Here is a 23,665-nt window from a genome sequence, read left to right as displayed (position 1 = left end):
AAAGAGAGAAAGAAAGAAAGAGAAAGAAAGAAAGAGAGAAAGAAAGAAAGAGAAAGAAAGAAAGAGAGAAAGAAAGAAAGAAAGAAAGAGAGAAAGAAAGAAAGAAAGAAAGAGAGAAAGAAAGAGAGAAAGAAAGAAAGAAAGAGAAAGAAAGAAAGAAAGAAAGAAAGAGAAAGAAAGAAAGAGAAAGAAAGAGAGAAAGAAAGAAAGGAAAGAAAGGAAAGAAAGGAAAGAAAGGAAGAAAGGAAGAGAGAAAGAAAGAAAGAAAGAGAGAAAGAGAGAAAGAAAGAGAGAAAGAAAGAGAGAAAGAAAGAGAGAAAGAAAGAAAGAGAGAAAGAAAGAAAGAAAGAAAGAAAGAAAGAAAGAAAGAAAGAAAGAAAGAAAGAAAGAAAGAAAGAAAGAAAGAAAGAAAGAAAGAAAGAAAGAAAGAAAGAAAGAAAGAAAGAAAGAAAGAAAGAAAGAAAGAAAGAAAGAAAGAAAGAAAATAAATGAGATTTCAGGTTATTTCAAGGTATTTCTGATATAGGAAACACACACTCCCCCAGCCCCACAGGGGAAAAAAAAACAAAACCAAACAAACCAAACCAAAAACCACAAACACCCAACAAACTAACAAAAAACCCCGCAACCAAAAAACCCCACAAGACCAAAAAAACCCACCAAAACAAATGGAGACTGTGCAAGGATTTGGCTCAGCAAACCTTACCAAACCACAGCCAGGGAGGACATGTGGTAGTTGTCCCTGGGAAAATAGGGAGCAAAAATCAAGGGAGCAAGAGGTGTATTCAGACTGAAGGCTAATGCCAAATTAAGACTTAATAGATGTAAACTGGCCTCAAATGTTTTCTAGAAATTTAGATCTTACATGTTAAGTATTAAGAATTAAATATAAATTGCTTAATGATTAATATATATATTGAGATTCTGGAGCAGCCTTTCAATTAAAGTAGGAAAAAAAAATCCAGTGTACATTCAATATGATATTTATGAGCGAAATTATTTGGCAAGGATAATTCAGCAGCTCCTTTTCAGAGGTTTTTTGTAATGTGTTGTGTTTGTTATTTTTACAAGAGGAAAAGTACCATTTTACTGCTTAGAGCCTTTGCCAAATAGCAAAAAGCACACTGTAGTACTTTCTTTTAGTTTAGATAGTTTGTATATTTAAAACCAAATTATTCTGTAGTTAAGGAACATTTTTACATGCAGGTAAGTGATTATGATAAGCATTGCAAACCCATGAAAACAATATGATAATAGTGTTTCTATTTAGCATAGAAATTACTATTTTACTTATAGGACTTCTCCCATTTAAAACCCCTCAAAAAAACCTGAACAGTTTCATTGTTTTTTTTCTGGAGATTGTGATTAATAAGGGTATTTTTTTAAAATAGAAATTTTGAACAAAAACAAAAGCAGGTTTTCCTTAAATTGTAAAGAGGAGTGCAGGTGCACTGTAAGTGTTGGTACAGGCCATTATTCATTCAACATAGCATAATTCAGTGGTTTATTATTGAAGGTATATCCTCAAAGCTAAACATTGCTTTTATGAGACATGATCTGGTACCCACTATGGCTGGTGAGAAGAGTACTAGCAGATATTGGGTCAAGCTGATGGTTGAGTATCGAAGGTAAGGATCAATGCTCATATATCCCCTACAAATGATCCTTTCAAATCACATTCATCACTACATGTATTTCATGTTATTGGCGAGAGAAGGATCCCAAGTTGGATCCACATGAAGTTCACAAGCTAAGAGTGTGTTTGGGTGCTAAGGGTTTCTGGGACTTTGCTTTCACTGAAAACGTTGACCTCTTACTCCCAAGTCCTTTAAGTTGACCAAATTAGAGCATTAAAGCCTTTCAAACAGTCATAACCTTTGGCATTCGGTATTTGACAGGCTCTAATCATAGGAGCAACGAAGAAGAATGGAGTTTTGGCTCAGCCCCCTCAGAAATAAGATTAGGGATTAGCAATGCTACACATTAGTAACGAGCAGCATTTAGTACCAGTACACGTAAATATCAACTGCCTGTGCCTGTTTGATAAAATAATAAATCTCAGGCTTCAGCAGCTGCCTTGTGGATTAGGGGCACTGATGGAGGACACATGCAAACTAAGGTGGCCATTCTCTCCTCCTTTTCAAGATCTGGAAGTGTCAGGGTTTCCCTGCATTGCTGCCAGCAGCAGAGAGGGGCAGGCTGCTCGGGTGACCGGGCGGGTGCAGAGGCAAGAACATCAGCCCGACAGAGCAAGGGGGCTGACGCTGTGACTCAGCACTGTGCGGCTTCTTTGTGCTTGGGATAGCTGGACGGGGACAGCCGCAGAGCACGTCTCTGCTGTATGGTGGTTGCAAACCTAGATAAAGTGGCTGTGACAGAAGGAATTGTAGCATAAATAGCAGTAATACGGAGTTGAATTCTGTTCTTTAGTGCTTATCAGACTGTGGGTAATGAAAGCACTACAAAGAAAGATAAGCCAGATTCTGGTAGAGCGCTGAATTTGTGTAGACAAACAGAGCACCAGTACAAGCTGAGTGTAAAGTACAACTGTAAGCACCAAGTAACAGAGCCCTTGCTTGATCCTTGATTGTCCAAATTGCAAAACAACTAGAGGAACTACTAGAACAGGTACTAAAAATGACACACAGGTACAACCTGCCCACTGCCACCTCATTGCTTCTTGTTTTAATTTCTGTAAACAACATTCACTGTGTGTAATCTCTCCTCTGGAGGAAGGGTTCTTGACAATCTAAGACAAGCAACAGAGCAAAGATATGGAATGGCTGTAACGCAACTAAAATACTGAATGTACACACTGTAGCTTTCAGAAGTACAAAGAACAAACTGTAGAATGAGGGTGTCAAATGCACTTTGTGCTTTTGCAAATCTCCAAACATTCTTTCTTTGTTCTCATTAAAAATTAATCAACAGTACTTGTCTATCTCTCAATCTAGACAAGTATGTTCTGGAGAGAGATTTGAACAAGAGCAGAGGATTACGGTAGCAGAAGATGCTTGTGTGGAGGGGGCAGCATGAAGACAACTGTAAGATCAGTTTGCTCCCACACTTAGTGTATGAAGGTGGGAAAGGCTGGAGAAAATGTGAATGGAGATGTAAGATGAAGGCAGGGCTCTGAACCTTATGGGCACAGCTGACTGTAGTGTAAAGAGGAGCTTGTGAAAGGATGTAAGAAAAAGGAGGGCAGACCAGTGGCAAGGGCATCTCTTCAGCTGCTGTGTTTTCAGTGCATTTCTGAGAGGCCTGAGAGAAGAAAGAGGTTCCAGCAATGAAGGCAGGGAAAGACAGGATCTTAATAATGGCTCTGGGTGTGTTGGCAGGAGGTGAGCAGTGGTGCTGTACTGTAAGTAAATGACGTCCCCAGTGATATGCATTAGCAGCTGCTCCCCCCACCCCCCGCTAGTATACACCTGGCTACCTCTCAGCTGTCATATAATCCCTTGTTCCCTTCTTTCATTGCATGTAAGACAAATAGGCATAGCTCCAGGAGCTCTTACAGGTGCTACAGTGTCTGCCAGCCTGTGTACCTGCTGACCATAGAGCCTTGGAGGGTTGAATCTGTACCTGCTTTTGGTTTGCACTTTTTCAGCCCAGCAACTGTTTTCATGCCAGCTCTTCCATTGAACTACATTTCTATATCTGTGCTTTCTTCTCTAGCTTTACTGCATGTACAGGTAAGATGGCACAACATGGAAAGTTCCCTGTGGGATGGATGGAGATAATTTCAGTTAATCAGCTTGTGATGTCTCTGACTCTATTTACAGGGAGACAGCTCCAGAAACCTTCATAACCTCAGTCCAAGTGAAACAGGATCTACTTACTGGGCTTGGATGATTGCCATTTTGTTATGAAGGAAAAATACTCATTCCAAATTGCTTGACTCCTTGGGCTCAAACTCAGCAATAAACCTGTCAAAATTACTGGCAGAGTATGCATAGAAGAAGTAACAGTCATTTTATGTCTATTCATCATCCTTTTTCTGTAATACCTTTTTACATTCTGAAACCCTTCAAAGCTAAAGAAATCCTGTCATTGGATCACCAAATTTCACTCTTGTTGAACTGGGAGCCAATCACATATGGGCTGAAGAAGTGGAGGAAGAGAATAAAGGAAACTGAGAGTGAAGTTAGTTTCCTTTCTTAGCCAGATTAACATGCAAGTGCAGGTGCTACCTGGGCTTTGAAGGATTGCAACAATTCCAGACACCATTCTCTTAGCTTGCAATGGCACTTGATGCTGAAGATGTGTGGATAAACGCTAGTTACAAACTGAAAGAAGGCCAAAAGCCTTTAAGTCAATCTATTTGATCAATTTTTTTCAACAAGAAAATGTAATTATCATAATTAAAAAAAAATCCTGTTCATCACCCACTTGTGCCTTTGAATCAAACAGTATCTGGTGTGTTGCCTAGAATTTTAATACTTCTGGTATCTACTTCCCATCTTCAGGAACTACCAGCCTAGTATTAGTATGGAGAAGTAATACCCACCAAGTTATCTTATGTATGGAAGGCTGCTGTGCTCCCATCCTAGCTGCTGTTTCTGGAGCTGGTGCCTCTTGCAGGGATTCATGCTGTGGCCTTGACTTTCTTTACCAGAATCAGGTCATCTTCACCCTGGAGATGGTTAGGGTGCTTGAGAAAAAGGACAGGTCACAGAGGGATTTCTTCTTTATTTCTACTGCTCCCTTCAAATTTGCTCTAGACTGCCTTGCAATTTGATGGCTAGGACTTGGGAGGTATATCTAGGTACATACTAAAGCAAGTAACTGCCTTTGGAAGGAATGAGAAACCAGTTTCCGTTGCAGTCTGATTATACATAGGAAATCATGTGCAAGAAAATTCCTTTGCTATAAATCAACCCCCTGCAGGGTGTTCACCCTTTGCCCTTGAGGTCTCGCTCAGGCACCCCCAGGAGCAGTGCCCAGGGAGGGCAGGCAGTGTTACCTGCTGCTGTTCCCATCCAGCTGCGATGGAGATGTGTGTCCAGATGCCCCTGTGCTAATTCAACAATGAGAAAGTGCAAGTCAGTGTTTCTCTATTTTCTGGGAATTATAGTTAGGTAAAAGTAGGTAGCCTTTTGGTTGGTCGCAGAGTCTTCAGATATAATTCTCTGTCTGACATTATCTTCCAGTGGAAAGATCTGTCTAGTCCAGGTGAATGCCATCGAAGCTTCACCTTTGTCTGATGAGTACAATGGTTAGAAAGGAAAAAAAGAAATTGCTCTCTGCAGCTTCCAGAGCAACAGCTGAAAGAAACCTCCATGACCTTCACATCCACTCTGTATTTCAGCAAGTGAGAAGACTCAGGTAGCAAGGGAATCCTCTACATGAAGATGACCTCTGCCCATATCTTTCTTGCCAAAGCAAACAATCCATAGTCACTGTGCCATAAAACTGCATCCAGCTCTGTGAACAGCCTTCCTTATATACTGTACTCCTTATTCTAGAGATCTCAGTTCCACTGGGATTGGGCCTTGCCTGCAGAAAGTTTGCTTACTGGAAGGCTGAGAAGGGATTAGGCAATTTTGAGGGGGTGGTGTGAGGACAACATTGCATTAATGATGACCCTGCAGCTGAGGAGCAGAATACCATTAGCCCATCAAAAAGAGCAGGCAATATGTAAGTGACAGTAACACAAGAGAAAAACATCTTTTTAGCTCCCTTGTGGTAGTTTGCCATAACAGCTCCTTGCTATACTCTTTCTTGTTTTCTTCTAGGATTCATTTTATACATCTCAAGCCTGAAGAAAGATAAATATATAAGCATTCAAGAACTAGATTAGCACAATATAAGACTCTTGTTAAGTAGATAATAAAAAAGCTGAAAAATTATGTGCTGTTGTAAGGTTTCCTGGAAAGCATCAGCTGTGTGTTTTTATGTTTTATTTGGAATTTCTTTAAATTCTGAAAGTCCCATACAAGTCTAAATGAACCTCCCAACTGCTAGTACAAGAAAAGACTTCTCTGCAGGAGTTCTGCTGTGTTGTAGTTCCAGTTCTGGAACTACATAAATGGACTACATAAATGGAACTACATTTTCTGGAACAAAAAATAAAGGAGACAATATTGAGTATTTTCATATACAACGTATAGAAGTAGCTGTCTAGTTGCATATGACAGCCTTCACATGCACAGCACAATCCTTCCATACCTTCAGGAACTAGTAGTAGTGGTAATATCCATAAAGTGTTGGTGACAATTCCAGTCTGTGACAACCACCAACCAGTACAATGGTCTTTCCTTAACAACCTCTAATGATGGAAGGATTTTCCAGATTATATAGGAAATTTCTGCTTTAGCAGTCTGATTTTCACCTTCTATTTTATTCACACATTCTTTGTCAATTTTAAGCTGTTTCCAGAGTCTGCTCTCTCTTGAGAACTGAGGACAATCCTGCTAAATTCCAAATTAATCTGGACATTTTGATATGAAATTCCTTTGGTGTTTTTGTTTGTTTTTTAAATCAAAGATGTGAATTTTTTTAAGGGGCTGGGAAGAGAGCTCAGAGCTGGAGATAAGATCTCTCCTTGGTAGTGAGAAGAAATACCAAGTCCCCATGATGCTGGCAATAGTTCTTCATAGTTCCTACATGATCTGCCAGCCAATCAGCATTTAAAACAATGGAGCACAACTACAAAAGTTTTACTTTTGTGTGTGTGTGTGCTTTTTTTAAAGTTACACTTCAGAGCCAAATATGTTACTGTAAGTGAAAACAGTTACTTTTCTTGTTTATTCTTAGCATCCTTATGCTTGTAAACTCAGACTGTCTGATGGGAGAAAGAGACAATATTATTGAACAGCATTTTGTACCAGAAACTATTTTCTAAATGCATTAAAATAACACTGCAAGATGGTACTGTGTTTGCACTCTGTCAGTTTTAAGGTTTTTTTCTATTTTTTTCTGACTTCCTCACCATTTGTGTTACTGATTTGTAATAGTATTGAGTAATCTTGACTGTGGTGAACTGTGGATAACACCATGTGTAAGAGGGGAGCCGATCTCATTTCAGATGGGAAATGTAGGTGGCTTGTTGCTTAGCACAGCATAATTCTAAGGTTTTTGAGTTTTCTTGTGAAGCTGTAGATATAGAGATGCAGCTTAAAGAACTTAGTGCTTCTTCTGATCAGGCACAAGCAAAAGCCACTGAATGAAAAAGATGGTCACTCTTCACTCACCCTATTTCTGGATGTTATGAGACTCTGAAGAAAGGCACAGGCCCTGTGTGAGTGGGTGGTGACTGCAGCAGGCAATGGATAGAAATAAAGGGAAAACAACCACCCACAGTATTGTCAGGCATAGGAAAAGGTTGCATGCATTTCCTGTAGAATTTGCTAACTCTCAAGTTGAATGGCAAGTTGGATCTCAGAGTTGAGATGTCTACCTGAGACATTATCCAGCATTCAATAGTGAGGGCAAGAAGCACTCCAACCGATACTCTAGATCTGAATCACATCTTTGAATGGCAACTTTTGGAAGGCATTTCAGCTTTATTACTGCAGAAAAACATCTTCAAAAGTTTCCTGATTTACTATTCTATCTGAAGAACAAAGGGAGAAATTTATAGGAGATCAAACAGATAAAAATAGAATGAAAAGACAGCAGATGCTGTTGATTTACTGAAGAATTCAGACCTTTACATTTGGTGGCTATATTGTTTGCTGATACCACAGTTTCAGTGTTAATAACCTGCAGCTAAGCTGCACATATTATGAAGCCATTTTTTGCTTCTAGTTTCTTGTGACAAGTACAAACAACTCAATTTTGAGTTGCTTGCATTATGTTTTTGTCACTGGAAACATTAATGATGATGTCTGAGGCTTATTTTCTTCTCAGTTTGCTTTCATGTCAAATGAGAGAAGGGAAAGGGGCTAAATATGCATGATTTATCTAGGTATACTTCTTTAAGCCTTGGCACAACACAGTATTGACTGAAGACAAGTTGCTTGCCCTGAATTTCAGTGTACAATTGTTCAAACATTCATGCAGTGCATCTCTTCCTCTATTCAGCCCGCACAAATATTATTACTTCATACTGTTCTCTACCAGTAAAAGCTCAACTAGCTAAGTGACAAAATTAAATTCTTAATAGAAACCTACCCCCTCTCTTTTTTACCCTTCATTTCCCCTCTGTGTATCCCTGAGCTGTTACGACTGAATAAGGCTAAACGTGTTTATTTCTTCTTTGTCTCTTAATTCTTTGGCTGAACTGTCTGTATGGGTTAGTAGAGTATGATGAAAACTGCATTCTCCTTCCCAGAGAATGAGTGCTGCAGTGCTCATTTCCTCAGGAAAAAGGAGCTCAACTTGAAAAGGAGCTTGTCCATAAGGACACTGGGCATGTAGGGTTTGGTCTGCATGATTCCTCTTGCTCAATTCCTTGTTTCAGGATAGCTGTGTGTAGTTGGTTTTCCTATAAAGCTGTATCTGAAGTAATCACACTTCTTATCAATCCACCTCTTCCTAGTGTGAACCTGCTGCCTATTTTCAACCAAATTTAACTAAAGTTTTCAAATTCCTAGGGGCCATAAATGTATATATTTTTCATAAAGACAGGTGATCGAATGGAGGAAAGATGGACTGCGAACTCTCCAACTTGCAGAAGTGAGCTCAGTCCTTACTAGGTGCAGGAGAATTTCCCCATATTCTCAGCCAGTGTGCTTGTCTCCTCTCAGAAGCTGAGAGACAACTGCGCAGCCATCAGGTTCTGCTAGTTTCAGTATAAACCAGAAATATGGAGGTCATTTGAACAGAACTCCATTTTAACCACAAAAACTGAGTTTATCTTTTTCCTGCCTGTTGAAAACAGTGTGACCTAAACCTCAACCAATAACTGGAAGAGACATCTTTTCAATTTGAGGTGTGTATCTGCCTGTGCTCATTCATCCACTCTCCTTCATTTAAAGTAACAGGGGATTTGAACAATTGGACTGGCAAAGAATAAGGTACAAAGTGCAGATCCTTGTGTGATTATACCCTCCCCTGTACTGCACTAGATTGGTGTCAAGATGAATGAGAACCAGACTTCTTATAAGTATTTGTCCTACCTTTTGCAATACTGTCACTTCCTCCTCTATTCATTGATGCTTAGAAAAGGCTTCTTCTAGTCTGTGTATGATACAGTAAATTATTAGTAGTAATGTATTAACAGGCCATGAAGGCTTATTAGACAAGGTTAACCTCTTTCCCCTTCAACCCCAACAAACACAGAAAGGTGGTTCTTCAGTCTGTATTACCTACAGTACCCTTTACTTGAAGTCATGAAAGTTATTTCCTTTACTCTGAAAGTTATTTTCTTTTCTGTTTTTCCTTAGAAAAGTAGAATTAATCTCTCTTTCTCTCTCTGGCCTCGGTAACATCTTTCCTCTTGGGAAAGAGGAAAAGCAGAAAGTATATCCTTGTAGTTTTTTCTCTATTTTCTAACCTCTTTGTGACTGATAAAGTAATATACTGACCTCATATCCAGTGTCAACTCCCAGTCAAATAGAATTAATTACTTTTTCAAAACCAACTCACAAATTGCAAATTAAGCAATCTCACAGCTTTACATGCCTGGGAGGACTAGGTATAGTATACTTTTAGTTTAATGTGTTAAGCATCATTTTTGTTTTGTTTTTTAAAGAAATGTGATGCCACCTTGGAATAATAGTCACACTGATGCTGTAGTGTGATCATTAATAATGGAGAAAGGAACTGTCATTTCATCTTGATAATTTGTATTTTACCTCTGTGATAATATTCATTAGTACTTTCTAGAAGCTCTGCATTAGCTTCACAGTGAAATTGTGTGTAAATGAAACTGTGGCATGCTGGATTAGGCACTCGGCATTATTATTAAGCTGTGAGTCAGCCTGTCACATCTGAGAGGGGATCTTCTATCAGTGCTGGAACTCTGTCACTCCACTCACCTGCCGTTTTGAGGAAGCGCTATTAAATGGTCTGTTGGCCAGGCAATACACTTGTGCTGCTCTCCAGCTATTCAAGGTGATGGGTGCCTTTCCAATTCAGTCAACCATAGGACACACGCTCACTAAAATACATTGCTTTCTGCTCAGCAGTGAAACTGATTTTATATAGCCAGCTGTTTGTCCTGCCCCTGAATACACAGAAATGTGTTCTTTAAAATTCTGTTTGTCTTCATACAGTAGCTGCATGCTCTATTTAAAACCTTTTATTTTTGCTTGGTTCCGTATGATGAAATACAGGACGTGGCCTTCATACACCACAAGATAATGGATTCATCAGAGCGTGAAGAAGCATCCTAGCTGCATCTTTTTAAAAAAGTGTGTGTGTATGTGAGTGTGCAGGCACTGGTTATGCAAGTGTCCTGGTTGTGCAGCACAGCTGCATGCTGCTGGCTGCCAGGCACCTCTCAGAGAGGCACGGGCACGTCTTCACAGTCTCACTCGAAGGACCCTTACATTGATCAGAAGAACAAATTCAGGAGAGGAAATTAGTGGTGTAACTGAAACGAAGGTGCTTATGAGGCTTTCAGAGTCTGTTGATAATATTCAGAAGTAAATAGCATTGGCATCTTGTTGCTTTTGATTTAGACCTACAGATGTAATGGTTTTATTTATTTTCCATGGCTCCAACAAGGCAAATGAAGTTGTGGGGTGTGAATCATTGCCATCACATGCTCAGAAACAACCACAGTCGAATTAAATTGCTAGCATTTAGTCAGTAAAATTGCAGAAATTTAACTCATACAAAAGCTGAGAACTGAGGCAACATCATATCATATTATAACTCCAACCACAACTTAAATGTTTGTCCTCATAATATAGATGTCAAAGTATCAGGCCAGTAATTCACATATGTGGATAAATACAGCTTCCCTTTGCTTTCGTGCTCCCAAGGAAATGAAACTGTTATGCTATACCAAATTGGGCATAATTCATTCTGTGACCAAACTGATCGTGAGGTTCATGAAAGATATATGTATATTTACTTTTGTGTTTTTTTCTTCCACAGAATGATATCACGCCATTACATGTTGCATCGAAGCGGGGAAATGCAAATATGGTCAAACTCCTACTTGATCGAGGAGCTAAAATTGATGCCAAAACAAGGGTAAGGTTAAATGTGAATGCTTTGAGTGACTGTGTGGAACACTTGCCTCTGACCTGTTAGTTACTGTACAGCTTAAACCATTCATCTTCCTGGTGGACTAACATAGCTGCACTACATTTGTTTATTTTTTTTTAAATATAAAATAGTTGCAGTAGGATGTTAGCAATTCACATTTCTCAAAACAGTGTATGAAAAACACCATGTATGGCAAAGCTCAGAACCAAAAATTTTCCATGTTCTCTGTAGAGCATTTAAGTAGGAGCTTCTTCTAGCTGCTTGGGGGTAGAGGTGAATGTACAGGAAAATGCTAAAAGACAAGAATTCAGTTCAGATATTTCAGAATTCAAATGCTAAAAGAGTAACTTTGAACTGCAGTGTGTGCTTGCCTTTCATTATCCACAGGGCAATGACACTGAGCACAATGTTGCTGTTGAGTCTCATGCAGCTCAGTCTCTGTCTGAGAGGGTGCTCAGCTGCTGGCTTGGGTTTGTCAGCAAATGTGCCAGGGGAAGTAATGGTTTCCATCAGCTCAACACCTGACTTGAGTTTCTGAGTGACTTAAAAGCTCAATGCAGATGGTTACATCGAAGTGCTGCGGTTAAAACCCAACCAAAAGAGTTTAGGAATATTTTACTTAGACAGTAGCAAAGAGAGAAGGAAAAAGTTCAAATGTTTGAAAGCAAGTGTGGAACTAGTGGTGCTGTGGGGTCTCATGGCAGTCTTTGCAACATGATCCTGTGCACATAAGGTAACCTTCAGGAGCTGTGTCCTTGTAACTTTTTGACAATTGTCATTTTTCTAAAATACTAGCTTATCACCCACCCATCTTCCATTTGAAATTATTCTGTATAATCTCCACCAGAATAACTATAAACAAAAGCTAAGATTGTTTCTGTTGTTTGTTTGGGTTTTTTTTCTGTAGTTATTACTGTATCCACAGATTTGTTTGTTTTTCTAGTGTTTCAGCAGTCTCTGATATTCCCTCCAGACTGTTGAGGCATGTTTGTGTTTTTAGTTTCTGTAGCAAATTCAGAAACTGACTTAATTTACTTTATCATCTCACTCTCTCCATGTGTTTTTCTTTAGTTCTTTTTCCATTTTACCTTTAGAAGTCACCCATGATCTTTTTGTAAAATGTTTCTGGTTTTGTTTTTACTTTTTGTTTTGGGTTTGTTTGTTTTTCTAATTGGGAAATATGGAAGAGATTACTTTTCATGACCTCTTAAATATGATGGGCTTAGCAACTGCATCTGCCAGCTCCCTCAGGACCTGTGGATGGATCTCCTCAGGTCCCATACCCTTGTGCACCTTCAGGCTCTTTAGGTGGCACAGAACCTGTTGTTCTACATCAGGGGGGTACTTTGTTCTCCCGGTCCCTGCTTCCAGCTGCTGTCATCGAATACTGTGGCATTTCATCGGAGGCGCGGAGGTGAAGGGCTCCGGAGCGGAGGGTCCAGAGCTCAGGCTGGAGAGGCGGCCCCGGGCGGGAAGCGCGCGCTCCCGGCAGCCGCAGCTCCTGTGGGACGAGCCCCTCGGGCACGAGCGCGGCCGAAAGGGCGGGCAAGCGGGGCAGGGCAGGCTGCAGCTGCGGAGGGGCGAGGCTGCTGTGCAGACCCCCGCCTGTGGAGGCTGCCTGGACCTTTCCCCTGCGGCTGGGGTAAGGGGGATGCCTGCCTGCGGAAGTGTGAGCAGGTGAAGGACTTGCTGCAGCAGAGAGCTGAGCTGCGGGAGACAGCCCGGAGGGGCCTCCAGGAGGTTCCCAGATTGTTCTCGCCAACAAGGAAGGGCTGGTGAGGGACATTAAGTACAAGGGCAGCCTTAACCATGAATGGTGGAGTTCAAGATCCTTGGAGCAGCAAGGAGGGCTCACAGCAAGCTTATTAACCTTGACTTCAGGAGGGCAGACTTCAGCCTCTTCAGGGACCTGCTCGAGGGTGTCATGGGATAACATCCTGGAGAGCAGAGGGGCCCATGAAAGCTGGCTGATATTTAAGGATCACCTCCTCCAGGCCCAAGGGCGATGCACCCCAACTATGACAAAGTCAGGTAAAAACTCCAGGAGGCTGGTATGGACGAGCAAGCAGCTCCTAGAAAAGCTCAAACTTAAGGAAGCTTACAGAGGGTGGAAGCAAGGCAGGTACCCTGGGAGGGCTACAGAGAAATTGTCTGAACAGCTAGGAATCAGGTTAGGAAAGCCAAATCCTGGATAGAATTAAATCTTGCCAGGGATGCAAACAATAATAATAATAATACTTTTGTAGGTATGTTGGGGAAACAAGGACAACCAAGGAAAATTTAAGCCCTCTCCTGAAAAAAATGAGGGACCTAGCTACACAAGACATTGAGAAGGCTGAGGTTCTCCATGACGTCTTTGCATCAGTCTTCACTGGCTTACTTTTAATTAAGAAAATTAATTATCTGCTTCATTTCTGTATCACAAGCTCCAGGGTCAGGCATTCGGATAATTTTTGTAACTAAAAATACAGGCTGGAACGGAAACAGGATCCAGGAAGAGGGCAAAAGCATTAACAGCTCCTGAGTCTGGCAGAGCTTCCCAGTGAGGCAAAAGGCACTGGATGAGTGTGGTTCACTAAGTGGTGGAGTTTTTTTCTGGCTTCCCCCAGAGACTGCCTGTTTCCCCAAACACCCATTCCCTTCATAAAACAGAAGAGATTTGCATAATTTCTCCTGTTTGTGCTGTATGTGTGTCACCCAGCATTGCACTTCTCTGGCATTACCAGAAGCATCATTTTCTGGCAGTTAGTGCCTGAGTGGAAGTTTTGTTTCTGGCAGCACTGACTCATCCTGGCAAGGGTTGACCAGCCTGTGGTCTGGGTAGTGTGTCTCTCTGCCAAGGACACTCACTGAACCCAGCAGACATCTGCATGGTCAAGAATAGGGCAGAGCATTGCTGGAGTCCTAGACATAGGATGGCCTTGTGGAAATACGGAATGACAAAAGCTTCAGTCATACCCTTTTGCAACAAAAGGCAAAGAGCAGCCAAAGCTGTCTTTTCTGCTACATGTATCAAATCATGCTTATCAGCTGGATGGCCAGTCAGGGCCCATGGTGTTCTGTCAGGGGCAGGTGTGGATCCTGAGAGCACACACAACTTGATAAACAGATAGGATTTGCACGTGAAAATAAGCAAGGATCTTGTTACCAGATGTATAAATGTGAGATCTCTTTTTTTTTCTTTTTTTCTTTTTTTTTTTTTTTTTTTTAAGAGGTTTTAAAGAGATGAGCAGAATTTTTTGTGGATCAGAAAGAAGCAGATGTGTTTGTTTGATTAAAATAGTTTTTTGTGTTGGACAGCATACTATTATTTAGTGCAAATGCTGATTATGGAATACAAAATACCTTCTAAAATAGGAATGGCAAAGGTTCTGTACCCATATGAAAGGACAAAATCTCTTGAAAATGGCTTGTGTCTTTTGCTCAGAGACAGAAATTCTTAAGTTTTTGATTCTCCTTTATCAAGTCCGTAATTCACCTTGAAATAAGTATGCAGGTGATACCATTTTGTGTTGTTGACCAAACACTAACAGGGCCAGGATTTACTACTCTGACTTTTAGATGAGAGATTTACCTATTCAGCTGTGGTTTTGTGATCTATTCCTGCAATCCATTCTCTGTGTGGTGTATTGGAAACATGCTCCACATATTATCTATTTTTACTTTACACAAACATACTAATTTTATGGATAGATTAACATAAAGCCTTTCCTGACCATTAGATAAGTTGGGGTAATGATTTATTTTCCTTAGTCATTTCCATGAGCATGCTGCTGGCAGATGGTCCTGGAAACTGCAGTGCTGAAGTACTGCACAAAAGGTTAATGTGAAGAGCTAAAACCTTATCCTGTTTAATTTTTTGTAAAAGTCATCTACGAGTTCCCAATTTCTCTGTGTTTATTAGAACTGGGATTTGATGAGCACCTTAAAGACTGTCACACACCTGCAAACTGCAGTTAGAAGTTCAGATAACATGTAAACATATGAGGTTATTTCCAAAAATGATCTTACAACTATTTTGTGGCTCAACCATCTTTTTTTTTTTTTTTCCTTGTAGTTCTTGCTTATATCATATAGTTTATTTTAACCAGCTGTTTATCTTCTCACTGTTCTTCCTTTTTTGTGTGAGATGTCTAGCAGCTGGTAATTAGGACTTTGTATTGAATTTTTAGGGGTACATCTCAAGAACTATGTGCTGGTTTTGTGCATGCAGGGCAGCTTTCATCATTCAAATTTTCAACTAACATTCTAAGCAAAGACCTATTAATGCCTTATGTAATGTGCTTACTGAATGTTGCTCTAACTATTTTTTCTCTGACCCCAGAAAGGACTTTATTTTTTTAAGTTTAATTAGGGAGGTTGATTAAATTAACTTGATTTACTTTGGCTGTGTATGCCAAAATGAACTTGTGTCCAAAGCAGGCAGCAAGTGTGTTTTAGCCTGGGCTAACAAAAAGTGTTTATAATCATAATTCTATTCATTTTGCAGCTAAGTAACAGGCCAGCACTCTTACCTGCATAAAAATGTGGGATATGGGCTTGTAGTGAGAGGACAAGGGGTAATGGATCAAAACTGGAAGAGGGGAGATCTCGGTTAGACATTAGGAGGAAATTCTTAAGTGTGAGGGTGGTGAGACACTGAACAAGTTGCCCAGGGAAGTCACGGATGCCTCCTCCCTGCAAGTGTTCAAGGTCAGGCTGGATACGAGGCTTTCAGCAACCTGATCTAGTGGGAGATGTCCCTGCCCATGCAGGGGGGTTGGAACTAGATGATCGCTAAGGTCTCTTCCAACCCAAAACATCCTACGATTCATAGAGCCACATGTGGCAGGGAGACACACTGTAGCAGGGACACTCAATTAACTGCACCATCATCTACTATTCTCAAGCCATTTGTGACCCCAGTGTCACACAATCAGGGAGTGACACAGGTATCTGAATCTCAACAGGGACCAGAAAAAGTGCTTAGATTTCATTTATTTGTGTGTGTGTTTGAAATAAAAGCTAAAGAAAGAGCCCCAGAGATTGGTTAAGGGAAGCTTGCACACAAGCAAAACTCCTCCTATTGTCCTCCCGGTTGTGCTGGAGCTGCCCTCAGGATCTCCAGAGGGATAGGTAATACAGTTGATATGATTTATCATGTCAGTGCATACTTGGAGAGCTCTTAATCTGCAGATTATTGTCATAATCATTTGTAATGTTTTTTCTGAGCCATTGCAAATTATCATATTAAGGCAAGTTTGCTTCCTAGTACGTGTAATGTATCTTATGCTTCACATAGTATCATCTATATGAACAATAAATAAGCAACTAGAAACTCTGACAAAACCAGTGAAGCTTTGCTGAGTTCAGAGCAGTCTCTTTTGCACTCTTCTTCACAACTTACAGTGCCACACAGCAATTAACCAAGCCAGGTGAATAGACAGTGTCTTTTCAGAATACAAAATAAGCTCTCTGCAGCAGAATGTGCTGCCTTCAAGTCTATTTGCTCCTTTTGGTGAGAGCCCTGACATCATATTAACAATAGCTACAGAATGGCTGTCCCAACAAGCACCTACATTACATTGTAATGTTGTGTCACACTGTGTGATGCATCTCCTGGTGGTGCTGTGTGGATTAGAATGAGCTCCAGCTGACCAAGCACGGGTGCCTGCTGCCTCCTGTGCCACAGAAACCTTGTCAGCTGTAGGTACAAGCTGGGCAAACCCGAGCAATGTGAGAGGGTTGGGGCATTGTGCTCTAGGGAGCACTGAGGTAGTTTTTAAGAGTCTAGTCTAGCCCATGTAGCTGTTCAAATGTGTCTCATTCTCTGTGAGCTTGGTATATATGTGATGTATTTGTGAAAGGAGTTGGGGATAATCCCTGCCTTTCAGTTTTGTGCTTGATCTCCTAGGGTATCTTTCTCTGATGTGCTTGAAGAATATGAGACTTACAGGAAGTAAAAAAAAAAATAATTAAAAAAAAAATCTAAGGCACATGATCTCCCATACAGAGAGGGCATGTGTTTGCATGAATTGGCAAGCACAGGATGTTAAAGAAGGAATTTTAAATTATTCTTTTCATAAAAACTATGTGACATAAGTATTTTAGACAATAGAACATATGTGTTTTTAGGATTGTTGGAAAGCACTGGAAAAAGGCCTCTTCCTTCATGACTTATATTTGGAAAACAAACAAAAAAATGTATCTTTCTGCTTCACTAGTTTCAGCCTTTCATATAAAGGCTCCTCTTTTGACATCTTTAGTGAAAATACAGTATTGTTTCTCTGTGACAGTATCTCCTGCATATTTGTTTTGCTTTTAAGAAATCAAATCAAACGTTTGCTCTTACTAATTCTGAAAATAATTTTTCTTCCTCATGTTTCTTGCAACTATGACATTACTATTTGTAACAAGAACTGTCATACAGTATTGAAAAACTGTTACTTTATTCGTTGTTACTCAATGTATATGCACTATTTTTCATCATAGCACTCGTTTACAGCCGGTTACTTGAGCATTGTAAACAGCATACAGGTCAAAAAATAAGAAAATCAGTTTGAAATAACTGTTAATGTTAAAAAGAGTCTTCCTCTTATTTGAGGAATGTATGTGTGATGTGATGGTAACGATTACTAAACTACTCTAAAAGGAGTATTGACTGTATTTCTTAATAGTAGACCAGTCATTCAGCTTGGAAGTCACACAAGTATGGTTTATGTGACAAGAGACTTTTATCACCTGGCATTAAGATGGTTTTCTTACCTGCTATACACCTGTCAAAATCAAAGTGATAAAGAAAGTCTTAAGTAAGAAAGATTATTTTTCTTTCAGAAATAAAGGGTTATCCATTGACTTTGATGCATACTGACAAATGAAAGTACCAAATGAAAAGACAAAAAGTGCCTGATGTGCAATATGATATTTTTCATGTATGTCCATGTATCACTTCACTGTGAGGGCCTGGAAGTAGCCCACTGCATGAATACTGATTTGATATGATTATTTACATGTTTAGAAAATCAAAGCTAAAATGTACTCTGCCCATTTGAATAAACAAGTTCAGCTGTTTAGTTGCATAAGAGCAGCATCCTGCAGGAATTAATTAGTTTGCTAGGACATGGCAGGTCTTTATAAAATTGCACAAAGTTTTACTGTGTTTGAAACTAAGAGATCATTATGCTTGTATCCCACAGGATGGGTTGACACCACTCCACTGTGGAGCAAGAAGTGGCCATGAACAGGTTGTAGAAATGCTGCTGGATCGTGGTGCCCCTATTCTTTCCAAAACCAAGGTAAGTGGTACTGTTTTCTTCTGGAATAATCCTTGTACTTTGTCAAGGTTTAATGCTGGGCTAGCAATTAAATGAATGCCAGATGCTCTCTACTAACTCTTCTTCTTTCTCAGAGAGGGAAAGGAGGAAAGAGAATAAGGGAGAGAGACTTACGGGTTGGAAACTAAACTCCACAGCTTAAACGAAATAATAATTATTCCTTTTTTTAATGTACTTCTGCATGTCTCATATATTTAAGGGTTTGACAATAACTTTCCTATATCATAGCTATTTAAAGTAACCATGTGGGAGATCTCCAAAGTGAGTGCCCTATGTAGCACACGTCTGCATATGTAAAATGTGTTAAATTGAGATACACAAGAAAAGGTTTTTATGCCAACCACAATGGCATGTATGGTAACCTTTTCCCTCAGAATTTTAGTGGTTGAAAATCTCTGTATCTGTCCTGGAATAAATACGTGGTGCTTACAATATATCTCCATCTTGCACCAAATTACCCTAAGGCTAGAACAGAGATAAGAGATAAAAATAGAGCAATGTCTCTTTGTAGAGACAGCTCATATTTCCTTAGGACTTAGCCTGATTACCAGTTTCTCCACTCTCTACAGTTTATCATGCAAAATTCTTCATGGGAATTTTAAAGCATCTGTGCCAAGATGCACAGATCACTGTAGACCTAAGGGCTGGCGTTAAAGCACACACTTGCCAGAACTCTTCTGGCAGTGGTCTCTGCTGTGCTGTTACTGCTGATTTTAAATCTCAGTGCAGCAGCCTGCTTTCTACCATTACTACAACCTATGAGTTCTGCATTCAGCCTTGATGTTTGGGTTGAGGGTTTTTCCCAATATAACTTTGCACTGCATTTTTTTTCTGTTCCTAAGCATTGTGTTTCCAACAACATTTCTTGTTTCCTTCTGTTACTTCTTTTCTCTCTTCTGTCATCCTGTCCTATTCTGTCTCAGTGCCCTTCTATATTCTGCTTTTCTCCTCCCTCTTCTTTCTTTCTTTTTTTCCCCTTTACTGGAATATATTTAGCGTTTGTTTGGGGAGGTTGGCACCAGCTTTCCTTAGCTCAGTGAGTCACTGGCAAGTACTGTCACGGGCAATCTGACAGACAGGATCCACCCATCCTTTGCATGGATTCCTACAGCCATGACTTGCAAACTTCCCAAGAAGGGGGAGACAGCAGAGGTGTGGCCAGGAGGCCTCCAGGGCACATCTCCACATCGCTGCTACTCTCGGAGCCTAGAGCTCATACTCCACAGAGAGTAAGGCTCTTCTGCATTCTTTGATAGCTCAATTAATTACTTAAAGAAACATAAACATTATGAAAATAAACATATTATTATCATCGTTTCCACCATCATAAATGTGAACCTCTCTTAAGGAGATACATTTCTTGGCAGCATGGATTTTGTATTTTCAGGTGTTACCCCTAAGCTTAACCTGCTGTTGCAGGCCTGTGGGTTTTGAACTGTTCCTCTTCCTGAGGAAGCTAACACAGCCTAGCCCAGAGTTCACTAGCCAAAATCAGGCAGATGAGAACATGGGGAATAGTGGTGGGTTTGAAATATCCCAAAGCTGAAAAGACACACTTCGGGTGTTGACCTGCAGAGTCTTATATAAACACCTCCAGCAAAACGTGAGCTCCTCTCTGGAAGGGACAAAACTATGTAATGTGTTAAAAAGCGAACAGAAGAAAGTGCAGAGCTTCCTGAGTTGCGTTCTGATGTGTTCGTTCTGCTGTTTTCAGAAGGTGAGCTGAGAAGCAGCAGTACCTCTGAACAGCATTAATGAAGCCATTCATTTGGCATTAAACTACAGTACTGTCCTCTGCAAAAATAAGTGGTTCTATTCTCTTTAAATTAAGTCATATATTATTGGTAATAGGACACATCTTTGAAAGAATTTGAACTTCACAAAGTTTTCTCTTGTTATATAAAACTCTTTCAGAAGAATAAGCAGGCTGCAGTTTGATAGCCATCTCCTGCTAGATTGTTTAGTGTAGTGCTGGCCCTTTTTTGTGTAAATTAGGTTTATTTTTGGGAAAGGCAGTGACCTAATGGATTATCTGAGGTTTTCTACAAGCAAAAGGAAACCTGAATTCTAGTCCTAAGTATACCAATTTTCTGTGAGAAATGACATTTCTGTGTATCAATTGCCATCTTTTTAAAATTGCTGTTTTTCTAGACCCTTTTCCTTTTTTTCTTTCCTTTACTTTTTTCACTCTCCTCAGTGTTAATGACACTTCCCCTGATTAAAGTCCTTTGACACAGCTACAAAATAGGCTATGTATCACTGATAATTCTATCTTTGCCCAGCCAGGCATTTGATGCTCTATCTCTGTGGTCCTCTTCTGTTTTTTTTTTTAAAGGTATCATGTAACTGTCATCATATTTGATTCATCCTGAACTTCTTCACCTTTAATGTTTTCTTGGCGATCTTCATAAAAACAGTAATATAACAGCATTTATATAGTGACTCCATCTTGAAATACCAAAACACTTCTTGCAGTCGTTGGTGGGTTGTCTCTCACAACACAGACATGGGACAGGAGAACATTGTTATATGTAATATTTTATGTTAGAAGTGGGAAGACAGAGGCATTGAAATATCAAAAAGACTTGTCTAAGGTTACAGGGTATCTTCTGCTGCAACAGAATGTAGAGCAAGCCTGGTTTATGTCATTACAACAGACAATATTCCAGGGATTATTTATCTTCAACAACTTCTTAAGCATCCAATCTTGTCTCTTGCTCTTTTATGTAAAGTCTGGGTAATTGCTGCACTTTTCACATGACAGATTTTTGTTGAGCATCTTGCTGATTTTCCCAAATGGGTGTGTGGCTGGTCTGCTTCTTCCTTTCTTTTCCATCAATGTCAGCTTCTTTCATACAAGTCTCTCCTATGAGGAAGTGCCATGTCATCTTCTCAGTTTCTTGCTGTTGGCTGTTATTTTTAAGAATGACTTTTCACCAGAAGGATCTTTATTGTAAAAATCTAATAGAACAGTGTGTGAAGTTTCATGAATTTTTTACTATCACCTAAAAAGCATAGACAGTTATAAACTATTATCAGGGGGCCTTGGCAACTGAGGGAAAATAATATTTTTATTCTACTGTTTAGCTATACAAGAAGACAGTGGAAACATTTAAAATGCATTGTTAGTATCCAGCTTCCATGCAGAAAAGTGCTGTAGTAGCCTTTGGGAATGGTAGAGAAGGTTATCTAAATGAACATAAATCAAATGTGAGATGCCCATGAGATAATTTTACTTGAAAGATATAACTGTGTCCCAAGAAAGTCTGCTGCTCAGCACTGAACGTAAACTGCTTTCAAATTCTGACACTATTACTCTGTTTGCTTTCTCTCTCCTTCTTTTATGTCACTTTCAAAAATTATTTCTCTGCATATTTCCACTTTCTTTTTAATGATTTTAATTACTGTCATGATGCAGTCAGGGGAAGGGAGATAGAAGAAATAATCTGTTTCAGAAAGCCTGAGATCTGGGCTGGGTTTATGCTGCATCTTTGCCTTTGCTGTCTGCAGTCACATGAGGGCACTGCATCTGTGAGCACAAGTTTCAGTTTCTTCATGATGGTAAAAGTTGCATACTGTCAGTTATTTGTAGATTATATACTAGTATGTGCTACCAGAATAGCTCCTATATTTGAATCTCATTTTGGCATTAGAAAGTCTAGGTAAAAAAATAATAATACTAATGGAAGATGTGTTGAGGTTTGTCTCAGGACCTCTGCTAGCAAGACCTTTTTTATTTTGGCATATTTCTAAATCTTTTTGTCATGAAATAGGGTCGTTCCTTTCAAGGTCTGAGAATTATTTCTCTTGTGTTTTTACTCTGGAAAGGTAATATATGTTGGCAGCTTGTTGATCAGCTATTGTAAGCAGTGCAAGAAACAATTCTGGAAACAGGTTTTGTTCCTAAACATGAATCTTTCCCAGGTGTTTCCATGTTGAAACAGACCTTTACCACTGCTGCTGGTAGGTCACATCATTGTGGTCTCATTCAGATTTTTTTTTGGGGGGAAGAATGTTCCTCACAGATGTGTAATGTGGTGTAAGGTGTGTATACAAGCCAAATTCAGGAAAACACTAGTGGAGGGATGAGGGAGGTTTGTGGTGAGTATTGAGTGATGCTCTGACTTGCTCTCTTGTGCCTGGTATATGCAGGCTACATAAGAGCAGTGATTTTAATACAGCCTTCAGAAACAGCAAGTATTTGAAGTAAAAAAATGCCATTGTTCACATAACTCATTTAACTTGAGCAAATTACCTGAGCTGTGCTGGATGAATAAGCTACATTTAGAGCATTGCTGGTATGGCATAAAAGTTTTTTTTAAGGTAAAGCTGACCACAAACTAACCAAATTCTGTCTGAGTTCCACATAGCTTTTGGCAGAGTGAGAACCCTAATTGTTACAATGAACAGGTTAAGTTTAATTTGGGTGCTCTCTAGGCTTGTGAAATTCTTCATGCTACAAATGCTGTAAGAACAATGTGAAGGAGTTTCATTTCTCTGAGCACTCTATAACCCATCAGCGTGTCTTTTTGTTTGCAGAATGGTTTGTCTCCGTTGCACATGGCAACACAAGGAGATCATCTAAACTGTGTTCAGCTTCTGATTCAGCACAACGTGCCTGTAGATGATGTCACCAATGACTATCTGACTGCGCTGCATGTTGCTGCCCACTGTGGCCACTACAAAGTTGCCAAGGTTCTTCTGGACAAGAAAGCTAATCCTAATGCCAAAGCACTGGTGAGTACACAGTGGGCTGCTATTCACAGCTTAGTGTTCTTCCAAACTTGCAGTGGGACTTATTTGAGAATTATTTTCTGCCTGATGATGGTTGACAGTGAGGATATGTTGTATTGCTGCAGCCCAAGAGAGGATGCTCAAGGTTCTAAGTGTTAATAATGTATCTTGCAGTCAGAGCAGACCTTTGCTTACAGATCGTCAACAGTGTTTTTTGAATTGCTAGTGAACTAGAGCACTTGTGCCTCCTGGTATCTTGTTATGATTCTGAATACGTGAAGCAGCTGCATATGTAACTGCTATAGTTTTTGGAAAGGGAAATTCTGATTTTCTAAATGTTTGTAAAGAGAAAATAATCAGCAATGCTTAAAACAGAGAGAATTTTTATTAGCTCTCAAAGATATGAAACAATAAAAAGTAGGAATGAGTTACATAACGAATGTTTGTGGTATTGTATAATTAAATCAATGGAGTCACATGCCTTTCTACTTTAAAAACAACTTCAGCAACAAAAT

General features: G+C 39.8%; 1 protein-coding gene across 1 annotated transcript in view; it reads left to right on the top strand.

Moving 5' to 3' along the window:
* ANK3 (ankyrin 3) overlaps window positions 1–23,665 on the top strand; it is a 202,309-nt gene that overhangs the window by 70,521 nt on the left and 108,123 nt on the right. Inside the window, exons 9-11 of the mRNA XM_051619726.1 lie at window positions 10,990–11,088; window positions 18,279–18,377; window positions 22,956–23,153. Coding sequence (XP_051475686.1) covers window positions 10,990–11,088; window positions 18,279–18,377; window positions 22,956–23,153 — 396 coding nt within the window. The remainder of the gene's footprint in view (window positions 1–10,989; window positions 11,089–18,278; window positions 18,378–22,955; window positions 23,154–23,665) is intronic.

The sequence above is a fragment of the Apus apus genome, chromosome 4, assembly GCF_020740795.1.
Source record: "Apus apus isolate bApuApu2 chromosome 4, bApuApu2.pri.cur, whole genome shotgun sequence".
Classification (NCBI taxonomy): Eukaryota; Metazoa; Chordata; class Aves; order Apodiformes; family Apodidae; genus Apus; species Apus apus.
This window is presented reverse-complemented; position numbering and strand designations above follow the sequence as displayed.